This window comes from Cloeon dipterum, chromosome 4 (genome assembly GCF_949628265.1).
Source record: "Cloeon dipterum chromosome 4, ieCloDipt1.1, whole genome shotgun sequence".
Taxonomy (NCBI): domain Eukaryota; kingdom Metazoa; phylum Arthropoda; class Insecta; order Ephemeroptera; family Baetidae; genus Cloeon; species Cloeon dipterum.
In genome coordinates, this window is record NC_088789.1 from 5,465,982 (window position 1) to 5,490,771 (window position 24,790).

A 24,790-nucleotide genomic window follows, 5' to 3' on the forward strand; every position below is an offset into this window, starting at 1 on the left:
TTTTATTCGTTGCAGGAGAGCGCTTATTGCTTCTCAATGGAGACGAAAATAGCGCCACCCTTGTAATTGACTACCCTTTAAAATGAGCCGGGGACGGAGAAGCCCAAACTGTTTTTATTTCAGAGAGAGCCAAGTGCATGAAATGTCAAAAAGCATCTTCTTTCATTTTGTTAAAACATTGCTACGAATTCGTAGTTTTTAAACGAAGACTTGTGCCAGAATTGGCCCAAGGGAGAAGCTCTTATGCAAAGGAAAAACCGCTTTAGACTGTGTAGACGTTGAAGCAAAAACCAAGAATGGTACGTGTACTTTTCCACGGTTTCTCCATTCAACTGTTGGCACAGACGCAAGTGTTCCGCAAATAATTTACGGCCAATTGCAAAAAGCACGCTATCGATGCATTACAGCGAACGCATTTGAGCTGGAAAACATTTTCCTGGACACTACGTGCAAGATAGAACTAGATAAACAACTCTTGGAACTGAAGTGACTGTGGGAAATTCTATAACCTCGTATATTTAGTGGAAAATGAAAAGGTTTTAAACAGAAAACTCGTTCATATTTTCTCACTTTCACAGAACTGAAAATTTGTCGCAATTAATATCACGTTTTGCGCATATCTTATGTATTATGCTGAGAAGACTCGTTTTTTCACATTCCCTTCCCGCGGCGAAAATCCGATTTGCTCTAATTAGCTAATGAGCAAGATGCTGGTGTTTGTTTTTATTCGTCGGTGTGCTGCGTGTGCCGAAACAAGATTCACGCCTGCGGCCTGACGATCTCTTTGTTTTTCGCGTGGCTTGTAGGCTGACGCGCCAGCATTATTATTGCTCCGGGGCGGCACCGTCAAGGAAAGGAAATCCATTAAAATGAACCCCGCCGGGAACGTGGCAGCCGCAAACCATCGTAATAACTCGCATTTCACCTAGGAACGAGAGCGCGCGTTTTTTTCGGCAGGGATTCTTTTGCAGCACTCGGTGTGGAGGGGTTTTTGCTCCTGGAAAGTTTATCTGGCGCGGAAATGCACATTTTTTCTACGAACTATTTCTTTTGCGGCGATGACGTCTTTTCAAGGCAATTTTCCTCCCGCTGTGAACCTCGCAGCGTTCAAATATCGATTTCCTTCATGATGAGGATTTGATCATTTTTTGCGAGTTAAATTGTTCCAAAAACAGTTTTCCCTAATAAAACGCTTGGCGCAGAGCAGAAATCCAAAATTAAATAAATTTCTTTTCAATTTGTTTTGTTTGTTGGCTGTTTTGTGGTTTCTTTTTCAATTTATTCATCTCAATGGTTGGAAGTGTTGGAAGTAAAGAAATGACGGTGAAGGATTTGGTTTTTAATACACTTTACCATTTGACCCGGCATTGAAGGTACACCGCGGAGAAGGTGCATCTGACTCGTCTCATCTCTGGTAGGAGGACAATTGAGTGAACAAGTGCACAAGATATTTTATGCTCGGCGTTTCGTGTGGCGCGCGCAGGCGCTGCGGAGGGTAGTCTCCCCGTTTATTTCACTTGACTGGCGACTACTCATGAACGACCTACAGAGTTAACATGATTTTATTGGGTAATACCGTGACAGTTTTTAACCAAAATACGATAGGGTGGGATATTAGCTTTATTTAGACAGTAAAACATTTCAGTTGGGCTTTGTTAGTTTATTAGTTCGTGTTTAAAAAATAGTAATCCGGCCACCATCGTAAAAGCGCGCTGATGACGTCATTGGTCGAGCATGAAATGTTTTTGCAACAATAAAAAAGGCTGTTTTGTCCCACTGACGCACATATTCAAGTCCATGTTCATATAGGTTCGATTTAATTGTTGGGAAAGAACGGAGGCGGTCCACTTGCGGCAATTTACGGCGCTGAAATGAGAGGCTCGAGAATAGAATAATTTACAATCGGGCAGAGCCTTGCAAGGGGGGGGGGACGAGAAAACGATAAAACCTTATTTACGGCGTTCGACTACACGCGCAGGCCGCACAGGCACACGAACACACATGGGTCTCGCTGGAATTAATCAGCTCGAATCGCGCTATATTTTTCCGCGTGACGTGTGCCGCAAATGCTAATTTTGCAACTCTACGTGCACGCGTTCTCGGGAAGGAAGCAACAAATGGATCCTAATTTCAGTGCGCGCGGAAGCCATTTGCCGGCAGCTCCGAAATGCATGGCAGCCAGACCGAATTCGGTGTCTGTTGCTAATGTGGGGGCTGATTTGCATTTACCTCGATGAGAAGTGACAGCAAACAGCACACGTTATTGTGGCTTCGCAGTGTAGCGCTGCTGTTTCGAAATGGCGTGTAAGCCAAGGGCAACAGCCGAGCCGCAATTCGTCACAGTACGAAAATGGAGCACCGCAAAATTCAGATGAAAACAGCTATTCCCTAAATTAAGAACCTCATTTCTGGTAAAAGATAAAAAAATCTGACTCCTACTTGAACGTAAGAAACAGAAAATTAATCCAAGCCTGTGCTGGTACAAAGGTTTGAGCCTTTAAAGAAGTTTTAATCCTATAACTTGATGGTAGGTATTGCTAAAGCCGTTAAGAATTATGAGGAACAGGTTGGTAGCAGCAGCAGCAGCATCTGCGTTCTTGATGTCACCATTGCAACTCGAAAAATATCAAAATTTTTCACATCACCATTCCAAAAAATGTTCTATCTCTATAAAAATCCCAAGAATCCGTAATTTCGAAGCATATACACAACAAACTCAGGCATCTACACAGAGGGTAGGGAAAAAATGGCCAACTCTAGCTGCTTGTTTTTCCCTGTCTCCCCTGTGCATATTTTATCTTTTGGCTGGAAGCTGCTGAGGTGTGAATAGGCTGCTGAGGTGTGAATAGGCTGCTGAAACGCTCTTTTCAAGCCGTTCGTCTCCGCAGAGCATGCACACAGGCAGGACGCGCGCAAAGGGAATTCGCGAAAAGGGCCGAGTTTGTAGTATGATGTGTGTCGTTGGGAAAAGAGGCTCAGTCGGGCAGCCGAGTACAAAGCGCCGGCGAGTTCATAAATAAAGGGCAAATATTTATCCAGCAGCAGCATGCACGCGAATAGAAGCCGTTTTCTCCGGCCAATATTAGCCTCCAGTCGGCCGCTTATTGCCGATGACAAACAAATAAACATGCTAGCCCGGCTCGTAATTTAAATGCTAGCGAATACATCTCAATAACCAGCAAGCTTAATTAATTATTCAAGCTCTATAGAGCTGTCTCGAACGGATTTTACAGGAAACGGTACAAAATTGCATTTTAAACCATTTCATTCCCTCAAATCAAACTTCTGCGATGAAATATGCCACTATAAACAATTTGTATTAAAATCGAAACAATCAACAGTGCTGACTCCTGAAGTTTTGTTACTTTAAGAATTAAGCATAAGTGAAATATCCTACTACATAGCTACGAAATTAGTTCCATTCAAAGGCTAATGCTTATATTTTAATCAATTGAAAACCTGCGGCTGCCGTGAATTTAAATTTTTAATTTATAAAAATAATTGATGATAATTTGAGCATTACAAATTTACCAGCCCGTTGGCTCGCATTGTTAAGGCACTCTCAGGAGTGTCAAAGCAATGGGAGGTATTTGAGCAGTTCAGAGATCTAATACTGGCTACCCAATGTCAGAGATGGCAAAAAGTGGTTAGTTTAGTGACTCGAAATGCTCAAATTGCTCAACGGGCTGGGAGGCGCACCGGCGCCGACTCGCTACTTGCTGGTTTGCACCTTTCCAGCATGCGTGATTTGGCTTCACGGGACGAATGTCTAGCGTTTCAATGCAGTCCTCGGTGCGGAGGCAAGTGGCCCTTGAGTGGGCTGGGTCCCTGTGCGGCCTGGTGCGCCCATGTTATCCGTTCGCGGTGTTATTGGGACCCGGGTTTCAGCATTCGTGCTAGTGCAGTGCGCGCCCTTCCCGGTCCGAGAGGACAGGGATGAAAAAGAGCAAAAAAATCTAAAAACCAACATGCAGAGTAAATAATAATTGTTAATCATTAATTGCAAATAATAATGCGGTGTGGATTTTGAATTAATTAAATAATGAATTCTAGATAGTTATCTTGAGTGTGAAAATAGTTTTCACCTTTCGAGTGACTGTAAATAACTCGATTTTTTTAATTGTGGAAATTGATACATCTGAATTTGCAAACCCTCAAAAATTTGGATGGCAGAGTATACAGCAGTTTGAGGTGCCAAATATTCTTTATTTGGTTGGCCTTTGATAGAAAACCCAACTAATAGCATGAACCTGGAACCAAATTTCATTAAGATATGGTTCAAATTTTTGCAATTCTTTCACACATCCATAAAACAGGATTTGTTCCACTACCAAAATATATCAATTTAAACCTTAAGCCAAGTAGCAAGTCATGTATCACCATATATATTTATCTCAACAGATTCATATTGATAATTTAATAGCAAGTTTTAAGCAGGTATGTCCATTGAAGAGGTGTTCTTTGAAATGCGATTTTTCAATTTACTCACTTGGTAATACAAATAATGTAGAATTAAAAACATATATCCTAAAATTATATTGGTTTCTTTAAAAAAAAATTTAAATTGTGTTTTGATATTTTAGTTTTATTTAAAAATTTGTTTTCTTTATTAGCGTAAAAAATATATTGAATGTATCTGAATCAACACGCGAAAAAGTTGTTTAAAATTGCGTCTAAATGGTGCTTGAAGAAGGCGTCGCAATAGAGCGTTCCCATTCCAAAGATATTCTATAACTGCGGCTGCATAACTCCTGTCGACCAATAAAGCGCACATAGAGGATTTATTGCTCTGACGGCCGATTTCGACCACTCGGTCGAGCCGACCAACGACTTGATGAAGTGCTTATGAAAACCACGCGATATTGCAGACAGGCAAGCGAGCAGGACAAAAACTGTCGCGAATATAGCAGTGGCGTTGCAGCCAAAATTTACACGGAGGATGAAAAGAAATAGCGCAATGGGTGAAATGAAATTTTTTGAAAGTTTATAATATAAAAATATAATTATAACCAAAAAACAAAATGATGTTGGGATTTTTATTTTATGTTCCGACCAAACTCTCAGCAACAAAAATAGGACGTTGAATTGTGAGCCACATTTTACTTATATTTTCAACCTTTGGAAAATAAATCCTTTACAGTGCGAATGAAAAACGAGCGCTGCGTCGAGTCAGGCGTGAAATTAACGCGGAAAAATACTGACAAACAAGATGCAGGTGCGTGGGCGGTGGGCGGGATGCCTCACAGAGGAGGCAGCAGGCCACAATCGCGCAGAAACACACACACACTCTGCTTGTGCGGGATGGAGGCGCGAGAAGCAGCGGCTTTGTATTTGTTCGCTTCGAGTGTCTCTCATTAATATACGAGGTGTATATTTTAGCCATTCCCTCTCTGCCTCACTGCATACCTACAAACACACGTGTGCGCGCCTTCATTCATTCAAACGCTCGCTCGCGTGTATGTGCATTGTGCGCGCGGCGCTAGCCTATCAATAGGCACACGTCTTTGAGGCAGCCAGCCGCCTGTTTGATCATAACTCTGCGGTGGTGCGGAATTTTTGCTTCCTACTACCCTACGCGTTCGAGCTAACTCAAAGCAAACTGTACGGTTCTAGTTGCAACTTGGCTCTTTGTATGCGGAGCGATTCGTACAAAGGGTGGTGGTATAATCGATTGAAACTTAAGTAGGTGAGACTGTTGGATCATTTTTTTAAAATTCAACTGTCCTCAAACCCAAACATCGATAGTTTTAAAAAGTCTTTCTAAAACGATTTCAATTTCAAAAACCCTCGCGATGTTTTTGGAATGTGAGTTAATATTGGATCTTCCGTCGCGAATGTGTGCCACAGAAGGCTCCGGAGTGCATTATTCATGAGACGCGGCGTCAAGTATTTACGGCCGCCGTTGAATAATTAAAATCTCCGCTCCGCAGCACGCATTCCCTGCGCTCCTTTTCTTTTCTGCCGGGCCGAACGACTGGGAATTAATACCGCGGGTGACAGTGAAAAATTGCGTAGCCAGGTGCACAATATTCGGTGTCGAACATTTTGGCAACAGAAAAAAAACCAACGCCAGGCGAACGTGAGCGAGCACCAGGCTGTCTACTGAAAATGAATGAGTGCAACGCAATAAAAAAAAACACCCTCCTTCTGCAATTTTTCCAGCAAAAAAACCAGACCGGGATTAGATATTTTAACAGTTCGGGGATCTAATACTGACTGCCCAATACCAGAGATGGCAATTTAATGACTCGAAATATACTCGAATATCTCAACGGGCTGGGGGGTGCACTGGCGCCGACTCACCACTTGCTGGTTTTCGAACCTTTCCAGCAGCTGTAGGGACAAATGTCTAACGTTTTAATTAAAGACCTCGGTGCGGTGAGGCGAACAGATGGCCACATTGGGCCCAAGCTCCTCTGCGACCATTCGGGCCACTTGTACCATGTTATCCGCTATGTTGTGTCATTGGGACCTGGGACCCGGTGAGTTCAAAGTCATCGAGAAGTGCTGAGCAGAGGTAAAAAAAACTAGTTCAAAAAAGGTGTTATCAGAAATTTTTGGCTCCTCGTTCGTCAAGGAGAAGTGAATCATGAGGAATTTCAGATGAGACTAGGAAATCGTGTTCCAGCGCCTGCAAAAACGAGTGAACAGGCTGTGGATGTTTATAGAAATGAGACCAAAGGTGTTTCTCTTTTTTGCAGTGCTCAAGCCAGAACGAGGTCACGATATTATACTCGTGGAAAATGGAGGAGCTGCTGAATTGCGTTCCTTTTTGCAACGCGGCGATCAGTCCATTCAGCATTGCACGGCACGTCAGCACATCTCTCGGGTAGAGAGGTGAGTGGGGGAGCATCTGTGCGCGGGTGAGTTCGCCCCAGGAAAACACGCACACGGTTTTTGTTTCATTGGGGATTCCGATCGGTCGTACGTGCGGAAATCTGCGGTAAATTATTTTCCCAGAGGAATTGCTGCTATATTTCCGTGCCAACCTTCGTTTATTTTGTGATCGAGCAGGGAGAACTTTGGGATGCGTGAACTTTTGCCCTACTCCCTCTGCGATCTCTTCTTGGCTGGAGAAAAAAAATATACGTTCAAAGTCATGTGGAAGTCACTTTTCCTTTTCACAGAGCTTGGAGGGCAAATATTTTAGTTGATTTACTAGGAGAAGTGTTACATGTCGAATTTAAACTTTTTAAAACAGAGAGTATTTTAATATTTGATTTATTTAGACTTTCTGGCTCGCTTCCTCCTTGGCACAATGGCTATGTCAGCTGCCTCGAGTCGGACGACCCTGTCCATATTTTCGTTCACAATGTCACGCCAGCGCTCTTCTCCGTCCCCAACAATACCCAACGATTCCATAGAACTCGAAGTTCTGCGCTTCAACAGGCGTTTGGAGCGCCTCATTTTGGGGGTAGCAACCTAGTACGAAGAATTCAGTCACCTCTTAAGATAAATATAGCATCAAACCTCATCAATTTCTCCGGGCTGATTTTCATCGTTGAGTCCCAGAATTCTTCCAAGAAATCGGAACATTTCAAATCTGGCTTGTCAAACGGGAAAAGGCAGAATTTATTTGACTGATAAGTAATTGTTAACAACAATGACGAAGCCGCTTTTTATCATTTTTGTGACATTCCTGTTAAATTGTATTGTTGATTGCACATCCTTATTGTGTGACAATACTGGGTAGGGAAAATAATCACTGTCTAGCAAGCAATCCAACAATGCGAATAAAGAACTGAACCCTTGTCAGCTCTATCTTTTGTGTGTCTAAATAATCAAGCGTAAAAATCCCTCCGATTAGAGTGCAGAAAGAGTGGAAAACAAACACTGTAGCGAATCTGTTCTGACAAAACACAACCTTTTTTTGCTTTCAACGGGGAAAAAGAAATATATTTTCTTGTTATTGAAGAACCACGACCTCAAATCGTGCTCCAGCAAAAATGCAGCGGAAAAATTGCCTTTGGCGGAGACAAGAGGAAAATATTGAATATACGAGCCTGGCAGGAAACTATGCGTGGCGGCGTTTCGTGGAAGGAGCCGGCGGCGAATCACAGTGCATTCGACGCGACAAACACGGTCGATTGTTGCGGGCCACGACGTCATCGTGCCGGCCCCTGATGAGGGTTAAGTGAGTGCTTACGTCACAGGTCGGGCCTCTCTCGTTTTATGCAGTCGGACGGACGGACAGGCGGAAGGCGGCGCAGCTAAATTTAGACTTCGGCGGTTCTATTTCGAGCGCGCGCGCTGCTCAAGACGCAGAGTGAGTGTGTTTCTTCCTGTCGCCTCCATTCACCCGTGATTCGCTCAATGGCCGCACGTGCCAGCCTGCACGAGACTTTGCACTCAGTTTCAACCTCTGCACTCTGCTGCGATACACGACACACTCGCTTCGTGGCATCGCAGTGAGAAATGCAATTTGCCTCCGAGTACTCTCGGTTTCGACGGGTAAAACGATGCAAAGTATGCGTTATTTTTATTTGCCACTTGGGTATATAGTTGAAATTTTGATGTGTCTGTTTCAGTCGTTAAAAAGGACACAAATTTGAAAAATATTCCATAAATATTATTCTGATTAAGATTATAAATTAAAATATTTGGCGTAAGCGCCGCGTTTTCCCATTTGCACTGTTCCAAAGGCAGATCCCTAAGCAATCTTGACTATGAAAATAGATATTTCATGACATTTCCTCCACATAATACTCAAGAGACTTGTAATTCAAGAGAACTATACCGTAAGTATGGAGCAGAAATGTGTCATGAGCGTCGCAATCCGCCCGGAGAAAAGTCTCAAACTTGACGTGAATGCCATGCGACTCTGCATGACGCATTTCATTTTGCAAAACAAGCACGCGCATTCGAAATTGATTCGAGCGGAGCGTGCGGCTCACAGCGCGGCATTTGTCGGCTTTTTTCCCCCGACAGCATGGGCAAACACGCACGCGACACAGCTGCACTGCACGGGCTAACACGCCCCGCGAGATTGAGTTCTGAGCAAGTTGGAGCACACAAAGTGCCAACAGCGAAACAGCAACTAAGGTGTTTCCAACAATCAGATGCAGAGGTCTTTTGATGAATAAATAATTCCGCCTCGAGCGTCAAGGCAATGGAGGTCATGTGTGTTTGACGTTTCCTCTCTCCGTCTGAAATTTCCGTTTTGATCAAAAGGTAAAACTTTTCGTTTAAATGCGTGAATTTCATTCTCTCATTGTCAGAGCAGTTATCAAATAAAACAAAAAGTGATACGTTAGAAGAGAGGAGAGGCCGAAGAGAAAGACGCAAACGGGTAGGCAACGCGTCGGCCATCTGTGCTGCGCGGACGTGTATAAGCTGGAGAGCGGCAGGCGCGCTCACTCTGACAAATTGGGTCCCGTTTGCCCCGAATTGATGAGTATATCGACCCTAATACCTGCCGCGCGCCTTTCCCACGTTGCCGCAGCCATGTGTGTTTGTTCGGAATTAGACGAAAAAGTGCGTCATATCCGAACGTTCGCTGTGGCTTTGGCATTCAATTAGTTGTTTACCGGCCTGTTTGTTTTCCTCTGTGGCTCTAACTTTCGAATGCTGTGGTATTTCGTTCAAATCAAAATTACCCAAGCGTAAACACAGTTTGAACGCGTTGTATTTTTAACTATTCTGACCGAATCAACCAGAAAATGATAAACATGTCCAGTTATAAATTAAAACCATATATGAAGTATTTTACTTTCTACATACCATTATTTAATGTTTGAAACAATATTCCAAAACAACTATCATCTAGTTGAACTCATTCTCGGTAAAAATACAGTGGAATTCACAAGTGAAAATTGTGCAGTTTTGATTTTTTTATTTCCAATTTAAAAGGAAGGTTCCATTAATTTTCAAATATGAGGTCCTGATAATGGTTATGATTTTTTTTCCTTTTGCAAATCTTTAAATGGAAAGAACAGATAACAAAGAATGGCTGGTTTGTTGATTACATCAAGGAGACTGGAGACTTTCAAAGATGCGAAAATAACAACTTTGCCATCGGAAAGGGAGAAAGCTGCCGCGTCTACCCGCGAAGCTAATGGCTGCTCTCTTGTTTCCCCCTTTGTGCCGATCGAAAATCGATCGAAACGCCTTGGCTAATTAGCGATGCATTGATGGCTCACTTTTGTTTGAGCACACAAAAAATTGATGCTTCCAACAGCCTCTTATCGAATTTCTTCCTTCTTGGAATTGACCCAGCAACAAAAGCTTTTCATCGGACTTCGAATTTCTTTCTTCGCCGTTCTCGTTTTGTTTGTTTGTGTCTCTAATTAAAAAAGCTGCTGGACGGACTGAGTGAGCGACACACAGACTGATAAAGAGCCGCACGAGTTCGCAAGGGAAGCGGCGAGGATTAACTTTGGCTCGTTAGCCGTGCGCTGAAACTGACTTTCGCCGAGCTGTTGAATTTATTATTCATGAGGTCATAATTCACGCGTTCTAATCCCCGTTCCAGAAATTGCGAGCTCTCGCAGGTGCACATGCACACGCGGCCATAAATAAATAAGGCTGCTCCTGCTTAATGTACACCGTGTATATCGAGAGAGAGCTAGAGCCAATCAATATTATCTCCTCCGTGAGCAACAGCAAAAAGCTAAATTAATCTGTTCTATTTGGGGTTGGTAAAACAACGTGATCAAAAGCTTATCCCAGTTTTGATTTTTATCCATAAAACGAAATCAAATTTAAATAAATATTTGAAAAATAATTCATAGTTTAAATGATTGATTATTTTGTACATTACAGAACACAATTTTAAGCCTCTGCCTCCAAATTGAAATTTTAAAATAATATTATAAATGACATTTTTGGTCTTAGATCCAAGAAGTTCAATAAGTTATTCAAGTTCAAATCAGGCGATTAATGCAAGACCCTGACGCTTTTTTCAATGCCTTGCTATTGGATCTAGAGCGCTTTGCCAACTATCCCATGACTTTCCAATACTTTCCATTCTCACCCACAGCTGGCGAGAGAGAAAATTTAAGCCGATTATACAATTCACTTTTGAAGCAACCACTGCCGAAAAAGGGTCCCCCAAAGTTTACAGTTTAATCTTAAGCAAACCATTTTGGCCGCCTTTGCAGAGCTTTTCTTTCGTTGAATTTTTCAGTATAACTCTGCGAGAGAGGACGAATGTTCTGGTAGAAGCGTTTCGTCCAATCTTGGTCCGTCCGCACGCTCAGCGTATGTTTGCGCCGAGTTTTTGCTCTGCAATTCCCACAAGACGAGCAGCCATGCCTCTAATGGTCGTCTTTCGGGTCTCGACTCGACGCTCGAATGGTTCCGTACACATCATCTGCAATGCAGGCTCAAGTGGCTCCGACTTTTTAAATAATAACAAGCTAAGTCAACAGAGATAGAGGCTCGGTCAATATTGGTCGCCGCAAATAATTAAGCACCCTCTCTCTCTCTTTGACCGTGTTTGTCAGCCGCCTGTTTCGCTCAAAATGCAAATCGTACCAAAACCTCAGAGACTAATCAAACAGTTCCATGATGCTCGGAACTCTCGCCAGCTATGAAGCAAACTTGCGTGACACACTTGATGTCATGGAGTCCAAGTGTAAACAACAATGCGGAATAAATGTGTTTCCTAACCTTGAAATAATTCTGTATACTTTGGAAGTTTGCTTTTTGTTTGTTTATTCAGTGTAACTTATACTCATTGTCAGGCATTCTGTAATTCAACTTGTTAATTACATTGAAAAGTGGTTCTGCTGGCCCATAATAATAAACAAACTAAATTAAATGAAAAGAGTATATTTTTACAGGGATGGGTTGTTTTGGTTTATATTTTCGTGTTATTTTCAGCTCTTTCATGTGAAAATTAAAAAAAAATTGTCATCCACGCACGGCATATTTATTTACATGTTTAAAATGAATTTTAAAAAGTTTTCAGGGAAATAGTGAATATACACGTTCAAAGAGCTCAGATCCCGGGTTACATAAAGCGAAAATGCACAATTTGCGTGTTCTGGAAAGAGGATGTTTAATTTAAATTTGGCACGTCGAGTGGAATAATGAGAACAAGCACACACGGAAGTAACGGCACCTGGTGCCAGCGGGCTGTAAACTTGCAAATATTATTCCGTAGTATTGCAGGAAATTTTCCCCTTAGTCGAGCGCAGCGACGTTCCTTCACAAAGCTTAATTTCTGGAGCAGCATTAAAATTCGGTGCAGAAATCACAGAAGCGCGTGTTTGATCTCTCTGACGTGCCCTGTAAAAGTGTTAGACTGCAGGGAAAAACTGGCTGCCAAAGTGCTCAGCGTTCGTGTGTGAGGTGATTTTCGAGTGTGTTTGTGTAGCAACATCAATCGCTGCTTCAAGAGCTGGTTGCGCGCGCGAGAGAGAGTGGATTTTTTAGTGCTAAGTGCACGCTTGCTTCATTTTGGTGCCGTGAGAGCTGTTTTTCCTGCTCTTCAGTCCGAATTCCAACTTTGCTGCTTATTGCGTTCGCATCACCGAGCAAGAAACGCCTTTCGACTCTACTTTGTTCGTCGAAATACCCGAATATTTTGCATGTTTTGTAAAATAGTGAACGGGTTATTTGATCGCAGGTAACAAGAAAATAATCAAAATTTAATACCGCTTGAAAACATTTGCGAATGGTCTTATAAAATTAAAATGATGTGATGCTGGCAGTGGTAAAATTATATCTGTTCATTGAAAAGTGAATGACTGGCATTCCAATTATTTGAGCCACAGAGAATTTCCAATAACTCAATTAAACTCGATTAAAACAGTGTGTCGCATTCAGTTCTGGCATGGCTAATTCGCAATTTCTATTTTCCTGTCGATATTCCATTGCGTTAAAGCAAAACAACTAAATATTTCCAACGCTCGAACAAGCTAATCAGATGAGTGGACGCCATCGAATATAACTCGATCAGCTTCGTGAAGTCTTATGAATTTTTCCGTGTTGACCACCTTTTTCATTATTTCTGGACGCGGTGGTACTTTACCGAAACGCGACACGAAAGGATTTTGTGTTTGCTCTTTTACTGTATTTTTCGGTGGCTGAGCTACTTCCCCATTTTTGAATAATGCAGAGTTGCTTACCCGCGGTCCATTATGGACATGCGAGGCGCATGCATAAAACATGAAGCGGTCCTCTTCCCGGCTTTTTGGATTAACAAGGGAGACGGATTTTTCGCGTGTGTACGTACATTTATGGCTAAAATCTGCATTAACGCACGTTTATTCCCCAGCTATTGTGATTGGGAAAATGCTTACTTTACAAAAATTGTGCTTTCCTTCATTGGTGGCTTTTAGCCCACTAATGGAAATTAAAACACACGAAAAGCCACCGAATCTATTTTGGCAAACGGATTTATTTTATGGCCTTGAAAGAGTATTTGACCATATTCAAATAGTACCATTAAAAAGCGTTCACAAAATATTCAGCATTAATCTCAAATTTTTTGCAAATATGATTATTTTAGCAAAATAATTTTATATTTCACTCTGTAAACACATCTCTGACTGATTGTGAGTAGAATGTGAATTTCGCGATTTAGTTTGTACCTGTTCCAAACCGTTGGAGCGCTTATTCAAATGAGGCAAAAGGAATTTGTATAAATGTATATTCGCACTTTGGTGGCCTTGCACGTGTCCCCTTTACCTACGCCACAATAAACGCGCATACATCCAGGGTAACCCTCGAGATATAGAATTTCTTTCATCCCCAGGCAGTGGAAACCAGTAGGAAGGCACGGTGGAGACTCCCTGAGCTCGGCTTCGCGTCTCTGACTCGGTGCGCACGTTCGCTAATATCGTTTGCATCTCATGTTGAGTGAGTGTGTGAGCCGCTGCTTCCATTACACAAATTAAACAGGGTCGAGAGCATATGCCGAATGCAAGTAGGGTAGTCTATTCACACATCCGTTAGGCGGAGGCGAGTAATCCCGACCGCAGAAATTAGTAAGCAGCAGGCCTCAGGTGGTGTTATGGGCAGGTGACACAGCAGCTCGCCAAAAGGGCCAGCTCAAATATTTGCCATGCAGTTTTCAGCTGTTTGTCTTGCCGGCTGGAAACGCTAGGGTAAACACGAAAAGTACAAAAACAAAAGAGCACAGCGAATGCAAAAATAATCATGCGGACGCTTGCACAAGCACCCCGGGGGATCGAGGCCTGTCCACGCTGGGGCCGCTTGTTTTTGCTCGCTGACCCAGAACAGAGATACGACAAGGGGCACTAACTTTTCCTAAATCGAGGCCCACGCCCGGTGTTTGCGACTGGAATGAAGATACCACCGGTTGAAACGACGTGCTTTAATCCACTAAAGCCACTCTTCCATTTCATTATTGAATCAATTTAATACAGAATTAGCATTAAATTGAACTTGTAATAATGTTGAATTTTCGACAGTTCCAGTTGAAGCAATTAAATTAGCATTAGTTTAATATGCTGAAAATGTTTCTGACTGTGGTGCACTTAAAAAATAAGTGGACGGGCATTATACTTCCACGTTGCGGAAGGGAGTTTTGAAAAGGTACAAGCTTGCACCAGATTTAGCTGAGAATTAATGATGACAAAATTTAAATTTGACGGATTGACAAGTTAATTTTCGATTTGGAGGCCTCCATTAATGGCAGATGGCAGCAAGTTTGTGCGTGTGACCTGGGGTGTTTTAAACATTATTGCGTTTTTGCTGCTGAGCACGCTTGTAATTAAAAGCGACCGCAATACGTCCCTCGCGGCTGCCAGGTGGAATAATTAGGCCGCAATTATTATGCTGAATAAATGCCTCTCGGGAGATGATTTTATTCGGCAGGCAGGGCGGGAGAACGGCTGGCAAACACAATTACCTTTATTGATTGACCGCACACGTCTGGCCGGGAAAGTTGTCAAAGGCCGAGACGCTGTGGCCATCCTCACGCTCACCTGGGAAATCAAATCGAAAAGTGGCCAGACGCAACTTCGGGAGGCAATGCCGATTCTAAATCCCGAAGCCTAATTTGGTTCGCTTCAGACCTAATCGTGTTACGTCTCCTCGCTCGAGAAACTCTTGATTCTAACGCACAAGAATGTGGCACGCCAGATGCTTCCTTTGCTGAATCGCAATTCTGCAGGGAAGCCCAATGAGTTTAAATTCTTATGCTCGATGCAGGATTCAATTGATTTCTAAAGACTAGTCTTGACGAAAAATTACAAATGGGATGGAAATATCGAATCATTCAATCGAAGGCTTTTGTGGCCTACTTATTTTAGTATTACAAATTTTCCGGTACCATAGCGAGGAAAATTCGTTTTTACGCTCCCTTCGTCTTACTTAGCAAGTTTTCACCTTTCCGAGTTGATAATTCTCTTTTTAACAGTGAAAAGGCAAACTCTGAATAAATCCGCTGTTTCCAACTCTCACGGCAAAGTTACGGCTTCTCCAGCGCGAACCATGTACAAAAGTTTAAATTATCACACAGCGGCATATTTCCATTCGGTGAACTTGGTTCATTCTCGCGTGCGAACCATAAGTCTCACTCAAACACCAAGTGCAATAAATCCAACACGTTGCGTGTGCTGATTCCGCTCTCCAAAATGGAAACATACAACGCCAAAGAAGGATATACGCGACGCATTTTTCATCTCCACCTCCGGTAATGATATTTGACGGGCTCCGAATCGCATGAGCGAGCGCAAAAAACACGGATATCGCCATTTTATTGTGTCGCTACCGCGTGACACGGCAATAAAGCTCAACAGGAGGTGTCGCTCAGCTCGGACTCGGTCACCCGAAATTGTCCAATTACTTGCCGGCGCAAAAAATTCTCCCCTGTCTCATATGTCTGTGCATTGTCTCTTCGAAAATTTCGGCGTCATTCTGTTACGTAACATCATTATCTGCAGCTTTGACTCCCGACACAGCATGCGGGCTCACTCAAATCGAGTTTTATATTAACGAAACTCACTCTCTCTGCTGCCCTCCTTTTTTCTCTCTCGATTCTAACCAAATGAGATTAGCAAAGAGCTTTTTGTGTCCTAAACTCATTTTATACCATGCTATATTTATTTTGTTTTGAATAGCGATGAAAATGGATAAGAAATGAGACCAAAGAGATGTTAAATTGGGTCCCCACTGTCGGATTCTCTTTATAATAGCGTTGCTTTGGCTTCAGATTGGATAATTCACTCCGATTACTCTATAGGAAACCATAAAAAAGATTTAAATGTAGTTGATCTTACGTTCTTAAAATAGCTATTGTGGCGCCTTATCGCCACTAATAACTGCCTTTCATTTAACCTGTATCGCCAGGTGGTAGTACAAAGGTGTGCGACAAGCAGTGCACCCTTACTGCACCTTATCCCCCACTGCACAATCAGACTCGCACCAAAGCAGTCACAGCAAACGAACTCTCTCCGGCTAGGATGAGATTTGGTGCGAGAAAATTCCAAAAAAAAACTATTTCATATTAGACCCGAACTACGGGGTAAGTTGTAATAATTGTTTGTATTTTGAATGTGATATTTTTACTGTTTGTATTTGTGATTTTGATTATTTATGTAATTTCACAGTCTTGATCTTGCTCCTGATCTTGGTCTTGATCTTAATTACTAAACCACGAGACCTGAATAAAAGACGAATTGCTACTATGAAGAATACGCATTTCTGTCACGGCTTCCACGTACCCACACTATCATATTCCGAAAGCTAAATGTGACTAGAATGGATTAACTTGTGTGACTTGATGGATTAGAAATAATAAAAGAACAGATAACTTAATTTTGTCTATGGGTTAAAAGGAAAAATAGCAATAAATTTCAACTTGATCCCCTTCCCTTAGATGTTATTTTCATTACCGTGTTTTCAGTAATTTTAAACCATTTGTTTAGCGACAAAACGTGTATGTTTATTTGTATAATGCCAATGATGTTGTAACAACATACAGGCACTTTTTTATTATTTTTTTATTTTAATTATTCTCCTATATATAGCACTTTCCTATTTTGGTCAAAATATGTTTTATACGTTCCGGATAGTTATTTTTGTAATTCAAGTCCTGTCCCTGTTGATCAGCCTCGAGTAATTCGACGGGGAAGAATCCCAACGGCGACGCGGGTGCAAAATCACGAATTCGATGTGGCGTGAACGCGACCGGCAGTTCACGTGCGATATTTCTGTGAATGCCCCTCGTGCTGCGACCACACTTTGGGGACTTCCCACATTCCATCACGTGTCCAAACTCGATTGTGATAACTTGTGGAGTCGACATACATGCACACATATTAGCCTTTCGCAACGTTGGCGAAAATTTGCCCGCAGTCTGGACGCGAAAAATCGGACCAATAGGTGCGTTAATGGAATTTTAATTATTCAGCTCAACTAACCAATGAATATTTTAATTGATCGAACCGGGCGTGCACAAGGCAACTAACAGCAAACTATACGGACGCTAGTCGTACCTTTGTGGCGAGTGAAAAAAAACACGGCCCTTGGTTACTGAACGAGGGACGCTGAGTATTAATTAGGAAAAAGCAACCCTGCTACCTAGAGCTAATAATACCTTTTTATCGCTCTTCTGAGATTTGCGGCCAAACTCAATTTCCGATGCTGCTTTGCTAAGCAGCCGGCGTCAAAAGGAGAGCTTTTGGGGGTATCTGTTCTTTTTAATTAGTCTAGTTCTAAACAACAAAACTTGCAAGTTTTCATCCTAATTTATACGCCTGTTTGTTATACAATCAAAATCAATTGAATGAGTCAACGAATCCGAGTCTTTTAAATATTTATGCAAGACACCATAATCCCTGTAAAGAGCCTAAAAACGATCCCATCAGCATCTTCACAAGGAAAACAGCACTTAAAGAATTTGTCACAACGATGCGAGACCCCACTTTTGCAAAAGCTTTTCCCTCAAAGCACTCACTGCATTATACGTTATTCAAAGGAAGCGCATCGCGCGAGTGCAGATGTGCACAGAGCTGGAGTCGACGGGAAAAAAAATCAAGTTGCCGCACACGACCCGCCACTTGGAAAAGCCTTCGTCCTGGCACCGCAGCGGCAAAGGAAACGGAGGAAAAGGAAATGGGAGTCGTGTGTACTCACCCTTCGTCGCTGTCCCCCATGGCGGTTACGATCGGTGTGCCGTCGACTCGCGATACCTTTCATTTTCTCGGGGATTACAAGTGGCCGTCATCCTATTAACTTAATTTATCGCCCGCCACCGCCGCCGTCCGCGTCGCAAATCTAATTTGCGTCCGTGGGAGGGGCGCGTCCCGATGCAAAATTTTACACAGCCTTTGTCAGTATGGTCTACGAGTGCAGTCTTCCCACGAAATCACTCAATTGCTGTCTGCGTTTGCATTATTTGACATCAATTATGGAGAAGCCTCAGTTGTTGTGTTGCGTGGGCAATTACTCATTTATTGTCTCTCCGCACACTTTCTTCTCAATTAATTTATACCTGTCATCGATATTTGATATGATTTCAATATTTCAATATGAAACCAGCAGGATAGTTAATTAAATTTAAAAGCTTTTATGTTTTCCATATCAGTGAGGGAAAACAACAAAACGATAATATTTCAATATTGGGCCACATTCATTTGTCATTTATGAATAAATGTAAAATAGAATCCATGAAATTCATGGCGAAACAAAAATAGTATAAATGAGAGATAAAGTCTGAATTCAAACAAAAATTTTGTTTTTTCCAATTTAAATTTTTTTCAAACTATCGAATTTCCTTAGCATCGAACTTTTTGAAAAAATAGAAACTCATTGTCAGTGGTTACTCGCGTATTTGGTTTCATCTCTTTTTTCTGTCAGCTGGCATTTTCAATATACCGACAACACCAATCATACTTAAGTTGTGCGCTCATTCCAGAACAAATATCATTTGTGATTCCGCTAGCTTGCGTTTCCCCGTGGTTGCGCAGGGATACACATTTTACAATTATAGAAAGATGCATGTGACGCTGTTTTTAATTACATTAACGTGGAAATTGTTTTATGTTCGCATTGCGCACTTAAACAATTGTACTTGCACCGTCTCCAAGCTCTTAACGCAAATTAAAATTTTCTTTGTTCTAAACGAAAATAAACCAATTTGTCGTGTCTCTTTCAGCATGAGGTGATTCTTTTGGTGATAAATAAAATATCCGTAAGAATTAAAAGGTGACGATCGCTATTGATTGCTAGAATACCTGTGAAATTAATAATTTCAAACTTAGCTATTCCTCTGATGTTCTTGACAAATCGAGACAAATACCGATTAATAATTTTATTGAAGAACTAATTAAAGCAGAATTAGCAGGATATTGCATGAATAATACAAGGCCAACGTTTAAGTTTGTAAATTAACGTGTATTAATTAATTAGGAAAATTTCAATACGTGTGCATTTGATTTTACAAATGATGTCAATTCAAATATTCACTCAAATCTTTAGATTCTTGTCAAGTCTTTTCACTTGTATGTCTTTCAGTTTGTTTCTTCACTTGCTTTTGTACTCACGGCTTGTTGATCTGGTCATTAATGGACCTTAATGGTGTTGCTTTGCTGTTCACCTGTGCTGCTGGTAACCTCTTGTTCTTGGTGCAGTTTTCTTGTGGTTGCTTATTGTTGAAAACAGTTTTTGTCTGATTCACTTTTAATGCACCTTTCCTGCGTAGTACAGGAAAAGTAGTTCTGCCCATTTGGCTTGGCTCGGACACAGGGAAACCCACATAAAGCAGAACTCACTCTCACTACAGGTGCTGATAGGGCCTCATTACTCAGTCTCTGGCCACAGTTTGCACATTCACTGCACTTGGACGGACTAATTGTAAGAAGACAAATAATGTGACTTCTTAGTCTCCTGTGTCTTCCTCTCGGACGCCGACCTTCTATCCTGCACGTCCGAAATCCTTTGAATTTGATTGGTTAATTAAATAACCAACAGTTGAGTCTTGCTATTTTCAAGATGCACTCATTGGTTCACTCACTAATGAATGTCCTACTTTGTTCTCCAGTACACAGTGTCCTGTTACCAGTGTCGGTCATAAATCTACATTGGTGTTATTATGCTGTTAAGACAAACAACTAGATGTGCGCGTCTAATTCGGTTCTTTGTAATTCACAGGCAGTCTGTTTTTACTTTCTATCTTAAAAACAAAAAACAAGCGTCTTTGGATGAAAATACTTTTTTATGGAGATGTTTTGGCTGACCCAGCTGTGTTTTTCATATCTCTGGTTTTGCCAAGCAAAATTTATCATTGCACAAGTATTGAGTTTAGTTTATTATTGGTTTTCCTTCGATTTAACTAACTATTTGATTGCACTAAAATAGCATAGACATATCACAAATTTAAAAAACTTTGGCTTAATTTAAAACAATATTTTGACGCCTGCAAAGAGACTATTTAAATGAAAACAGTAGTTTGGTTCAAAAAGTAAGAAACTGCAATGGGGGAAAAATAATATTGTGAATATTCGAGTGCGTTTTGTTTGGTTTGAACTCTTGACAATATTTGGTTCCCTGTCTCAATAAAGTATGTATAACCCAAAGTCCAAAATGAATGTGGCATTGTCTCCCAAAAAGCTGCTTTTTTTCTGACGAGGCCGTCAATTGCAGCGTTGCCGTGTGGCTGAACGGTTCATTTTCGATTTGTCGCTGATTACGGCGGACGGGCGCCTTGTTTTCGGCGTCAGCCAGCAGTTTTGTGTCACATTTGTCGCTCGCACCGGCATTTCACAGACACAAAAGCACTCGTTTTTCAGCGTGTCACACTCGCTATATACACATACATATATGCGGAATGGCACTCGCAGCGGATTTATTTATTTTCGCTCTCGTGTGCGCCAACCAGGCTTGCTCACTCGCTCGCGTGTGTGCCCTCTGTGAGCACATACACCGAATTTAACGAACTGTAAACGCGCACTTTGCACGTTTTCCTTGGTGCTTTTCCCGCCGCGTGTAAAATCTCAAGTAGTGTGCTTTGAGAAAGAAAGTGCGGTACGCAGCAATATACGCCACCAGCTTTACACAGAAAAAGAAGTTTTACCACTGAAATGCATTTTGGTTTTTATTACAATATATTTCCTCATAAATAAAATTGTAGCAATTGAACCCACCCTGAAAGTGTTTTTCTGACTATGTAATAAATTATTTTCTAAAGCTCTTTTTCCACACAGAAAGCTTAAAGTTAATAGTTTCGAGGAAAGCGTCATTCAAACCAACATGTTAAATATTGAACGCATTGATTTGTTGCGAAAGCCTTTAACAATCGTTCCAACCATTTCAACGCTTAAATGGCCTCAATAATGCAAAGTTTCTCGCCTGATAGTCTTACGTTGTTAACAGTTCATAAACTTGGAAGAGAGGCTTTACTGTTTTAATTCGCAGGAAAGACTTTGGGAATGAACATATTTAATTCGGGTTTTGCGGTAAGAACCGCGAGCGAGCTAGAGGGTTGGTTGGCGTTGGCGCGTAATTGAGGCAAACGCGAGGCGCAGCGAACAAAACACAGGGCGTATATTTGCTTAGCCGAATGGAGAACAACAAAAAGCGGGCGGGGGTCGGCCCAACGCACCGTGCACCGCTCAAGGCCTCTCGAAAAAGCAAGCAGCCAATTAAAGCTCCATTTTTTCTTTTCTGCCCGTGGCAATTAAAAATTAATTTACTTCTCATCAATGCAGACCAGAGGCGGAGAAAAGCTTTTGCGCGTTGCGTCTATTTATTCAGGAAAATTGGAGCGTGTTGTTGATAAAGGAGTCGGCCCCGCGAGCGGAGAATTCGGCTGAGCATTTGCATATCCCCTGCCGTTCCATTACTACGGAAAAAAATCGTCACAAGTGGATCACCACAGCCAGGTACGTTAGCAAGTGTGTTTTTACTTTCAAACATTACTGAGTAATTAAAAAAAATACTCCTGCCTTTCGCTGAGAGAAGGAAATAAATTAAAACACAGAAAATGGCTTTTTAATTGAACTTATAATTATAATCACAAGGATAGGCAGTGCGTTTTCCGTAGTTTTGATGTCTTTCACAACCCCTGGAGCGCCGTTATTTTTCAACGTTTAACATTTTGTTCGCTGCTGAGCTCATTTTCATCTGCGGACTCGCCTTTCTTCCCTCTTGATATGCTAATTCCTCGCTCGAGTAAAACGCTGACCAAGAACTCCGGCAGCCGTCCGTCGGATAATGAGTTCTGGAAATTGGAACAACCAAGCCGCCGGCAAGGACAGCTCGGAACACACGGAGTGCGCTGCACACAAGGCAATAGGAACGTAATTAAAACTTTTACTGCATTCATTTTCAACCAGAATTGCAATTTACTATGCAATAACAAGAGAACGTTAAGGCCCTCGGCCAACTGAGATTATCAGGAAGCCAAAAGAATTACTTTTAACGCCAGCCGGGGAAGCTAAAAATTGTATGTGGGTATTTTTATATAAAAAACGGTTAGAGAATGGCAGCCCTTGCTCTTTTTAAAAAGTGAGTCATGTGCACCCAATAACAACGCAAACGAATAATATTTTTTTCTTCTGGTTTTATTGTTCTTTTTGTATCATTTTTTTTAATAATGTGTTACAATTGAAATTCAAGAAATAATCAATTATTTGCCCTTCAAATTTTAATAGCTAAAGAATTTCTTGAGCAATTTTTTATGCGTTTTGTATTTAATGAAGATAAGCTAAAACTTGAAACACTATTTTCGTCCTCTAATTTTTCTTCTCCATAGCCGTTGTAAAATTTTTAAGTCCATAACTGACAATTTGACAATTGTATAAAAAATTAATTGAACAAGTTTTCTAGAAGAAAGTGGCAGAAATTATATATAAAAACAACAACGTACAGCATTTTTTACATTTCAGATTTATGCAACTTGATTTCCAAACATTTATTAGGAATTTTGCAATAACATTTTATGCAATGACAGTGCCACCAGCTTCATCTTAATTTATAAAAATGGACAGTATTAAATTTTGAGGCTCCATAGCTCGAGCTATTTCCACAGGCTTGCCACCATATTGCAACCCAGTGGTAGCAAAAAATAACTGGCTTCGGGATCTCATTGAATAAACCCGACAGATCCTCAGTTGAAAGAAAAATTTAAAATCCAGCTCAGTGTACGAATCTAATTAAAAGCGGAAATGGGCTCAGCAACTGCTGCGGTGGGCGAATTAAACGAGACGGCTGGATGCGGTCCAGATTGAGAGCATTTAATAAGCGAAAGATGGAAGCGAGCGAGATGGAAAATAATGAGTGTGTGGTTAGAGTATAGCCGAGTGAGCGAGTGAGGTCACCGCAGGCAGGCAGGCAGGCGGGCAGGTAGGCAGGCGAGGCGCGGCGCAGCGGGGGCGCGGATATTGATTGAGCCGCCACCGCGCGCCGCGTTCACGTACGTCATCCTGTAACATCGTGAAAGAGCAGCCCTCACAGCCAACTGTGCGCCTCACCAACTGGCCCGATGCACTTTGCACCACGCGAAAAGTGTACTTTCCTATTCTACGTGTGCATGTATTGCGCGGAAAAGCTCGCAAACGAGGCAAAGCTGCCGGGCTATATACGTGTTTGTGTGTGTGCCCATTAGGACTAATGCAGCGAGAGCAATTAGCGCGCTAATTACCGGGCTTTGACAGGCAATTGCACTTTGGAGTGCTTGCCTGGAAAACATAAGTGGCTCGCTGCTCCTTCCTTTCTGCGAAGGATGTGAAAAATTGTCGGGCAGCTTTACAAAAAATCACGTTGCACTTGAATGTGCGGCAGTCCACTGAATAAACTTTCACGCTAACTGCATTAAAAGAACTGCATGCCTTGCATATTATTCTGGCACCTCTAGCACAAGAAAGCTAAAATCGAATTTAAAAACTTGGCACAGATTTAACATGGCACGGAAGTTGTATTGATTAAAAGGCGAGCGTGGTTGATGTGAACGTCAGTCTGCGTTATCGCGCTCCCGTTTATAATGTGCTCTAATTGACGTCCATCCAATCACTTCTGGTCGGGCGGATTGTTGTAAATAAATACATGTGCAGCATTCAATTCGAGCTTAATTTGTTTATTTTGGCAACAAGCTGTACGTATATCAAATATTTGTATTTTTAATCTATATTTTTAGAATTCTATTAAAAATCATCCCAAAAAAGATAGGTTCTTGATTAAAACAAATGTACTCTTGCGAGTAGAGAAGTTCAAAAGAACTTAAATTAGAATAAAATTGCAAGAGGGAAAATTATGAGGATCAACACTAAAATTAGAGCTTAATGACTCTGTTCTGTTTAAACCAGGACGGGTGGTTAAAGTAACAGTTGAAGATAAAAATGGTCTCGCATGATCTGGTGCTATACAGCTGCTTTTCTATATCACAATTGTTCACTTAAAGCTTTCCAATCCAGTTCTAAACCCACACAGAACAGAGTCATTGAGTGATTTTTTTTTCTCAGGTATATCAAATTCCCTGTATTACATGTATTACATTGAATCATTATGTTATATAAAATCTGTGGTCCATTCTTGGTTAAACCCTAAAAATAAAAATATTCTCCTTCGGACATTCAGGCTCACTAAACATCTCGAATAATCAGAATGCTGTCAAGCCTGGCCCGGATCGAATTCTGTCGTCGTTTACCTTACAGCTTTTCCTCTTCCTCACGTTCGTCGGTGGAGCGGAGACACGCAACCGCGGAAGCTGGCTATAAAAGTCAGTCTATATTTTTGTACCAATAATTCAAGGCCGCACTTCAGGTGAAGCAGAAAAGATTGAAAATATTCGCGCGCGCGCTCGCGCAGTACACGCAGCAGCAGCAACATCAGGTTTACGAGCTTTTAAAGTAGCGACATTTTTTTACAGCTCTCTTAA

The 24,790-nt window shown here is 41.6% G+C and overlaps 1 protein-coding gene across 2 annotated transcripts in view; it reads right to left on the minus strand.

Annotated features, from left to right (window-relative positions):
• Positions 1-24,790, minus strand: part of LOC135942983 (eye-specific diacylglycerol kinase-like) — a 112,945-nt gene that overhangs the window by 63,175 nt on the left and 24,980 nt on the right. The window contains exon 1 of one of the 2 annotated variants that reach the window (XM_065489365.1): positions 18,052-18,137. The exons of the other annotated variant lie outside the window; for it this stretch is intronic. Within the exon in view, the coding sequence (XP_065345437.1) occupies positions 18,052-18,071 (20 nt within the window). The 5' untranslated portion in view covers positions 18,072-18,137. Of the gene's footprint in view, positions 1-18,051; positions 18,138-24,790 lie in introns of those variants that run through there. 2 annotated transcript variants of the gene reach the window in all.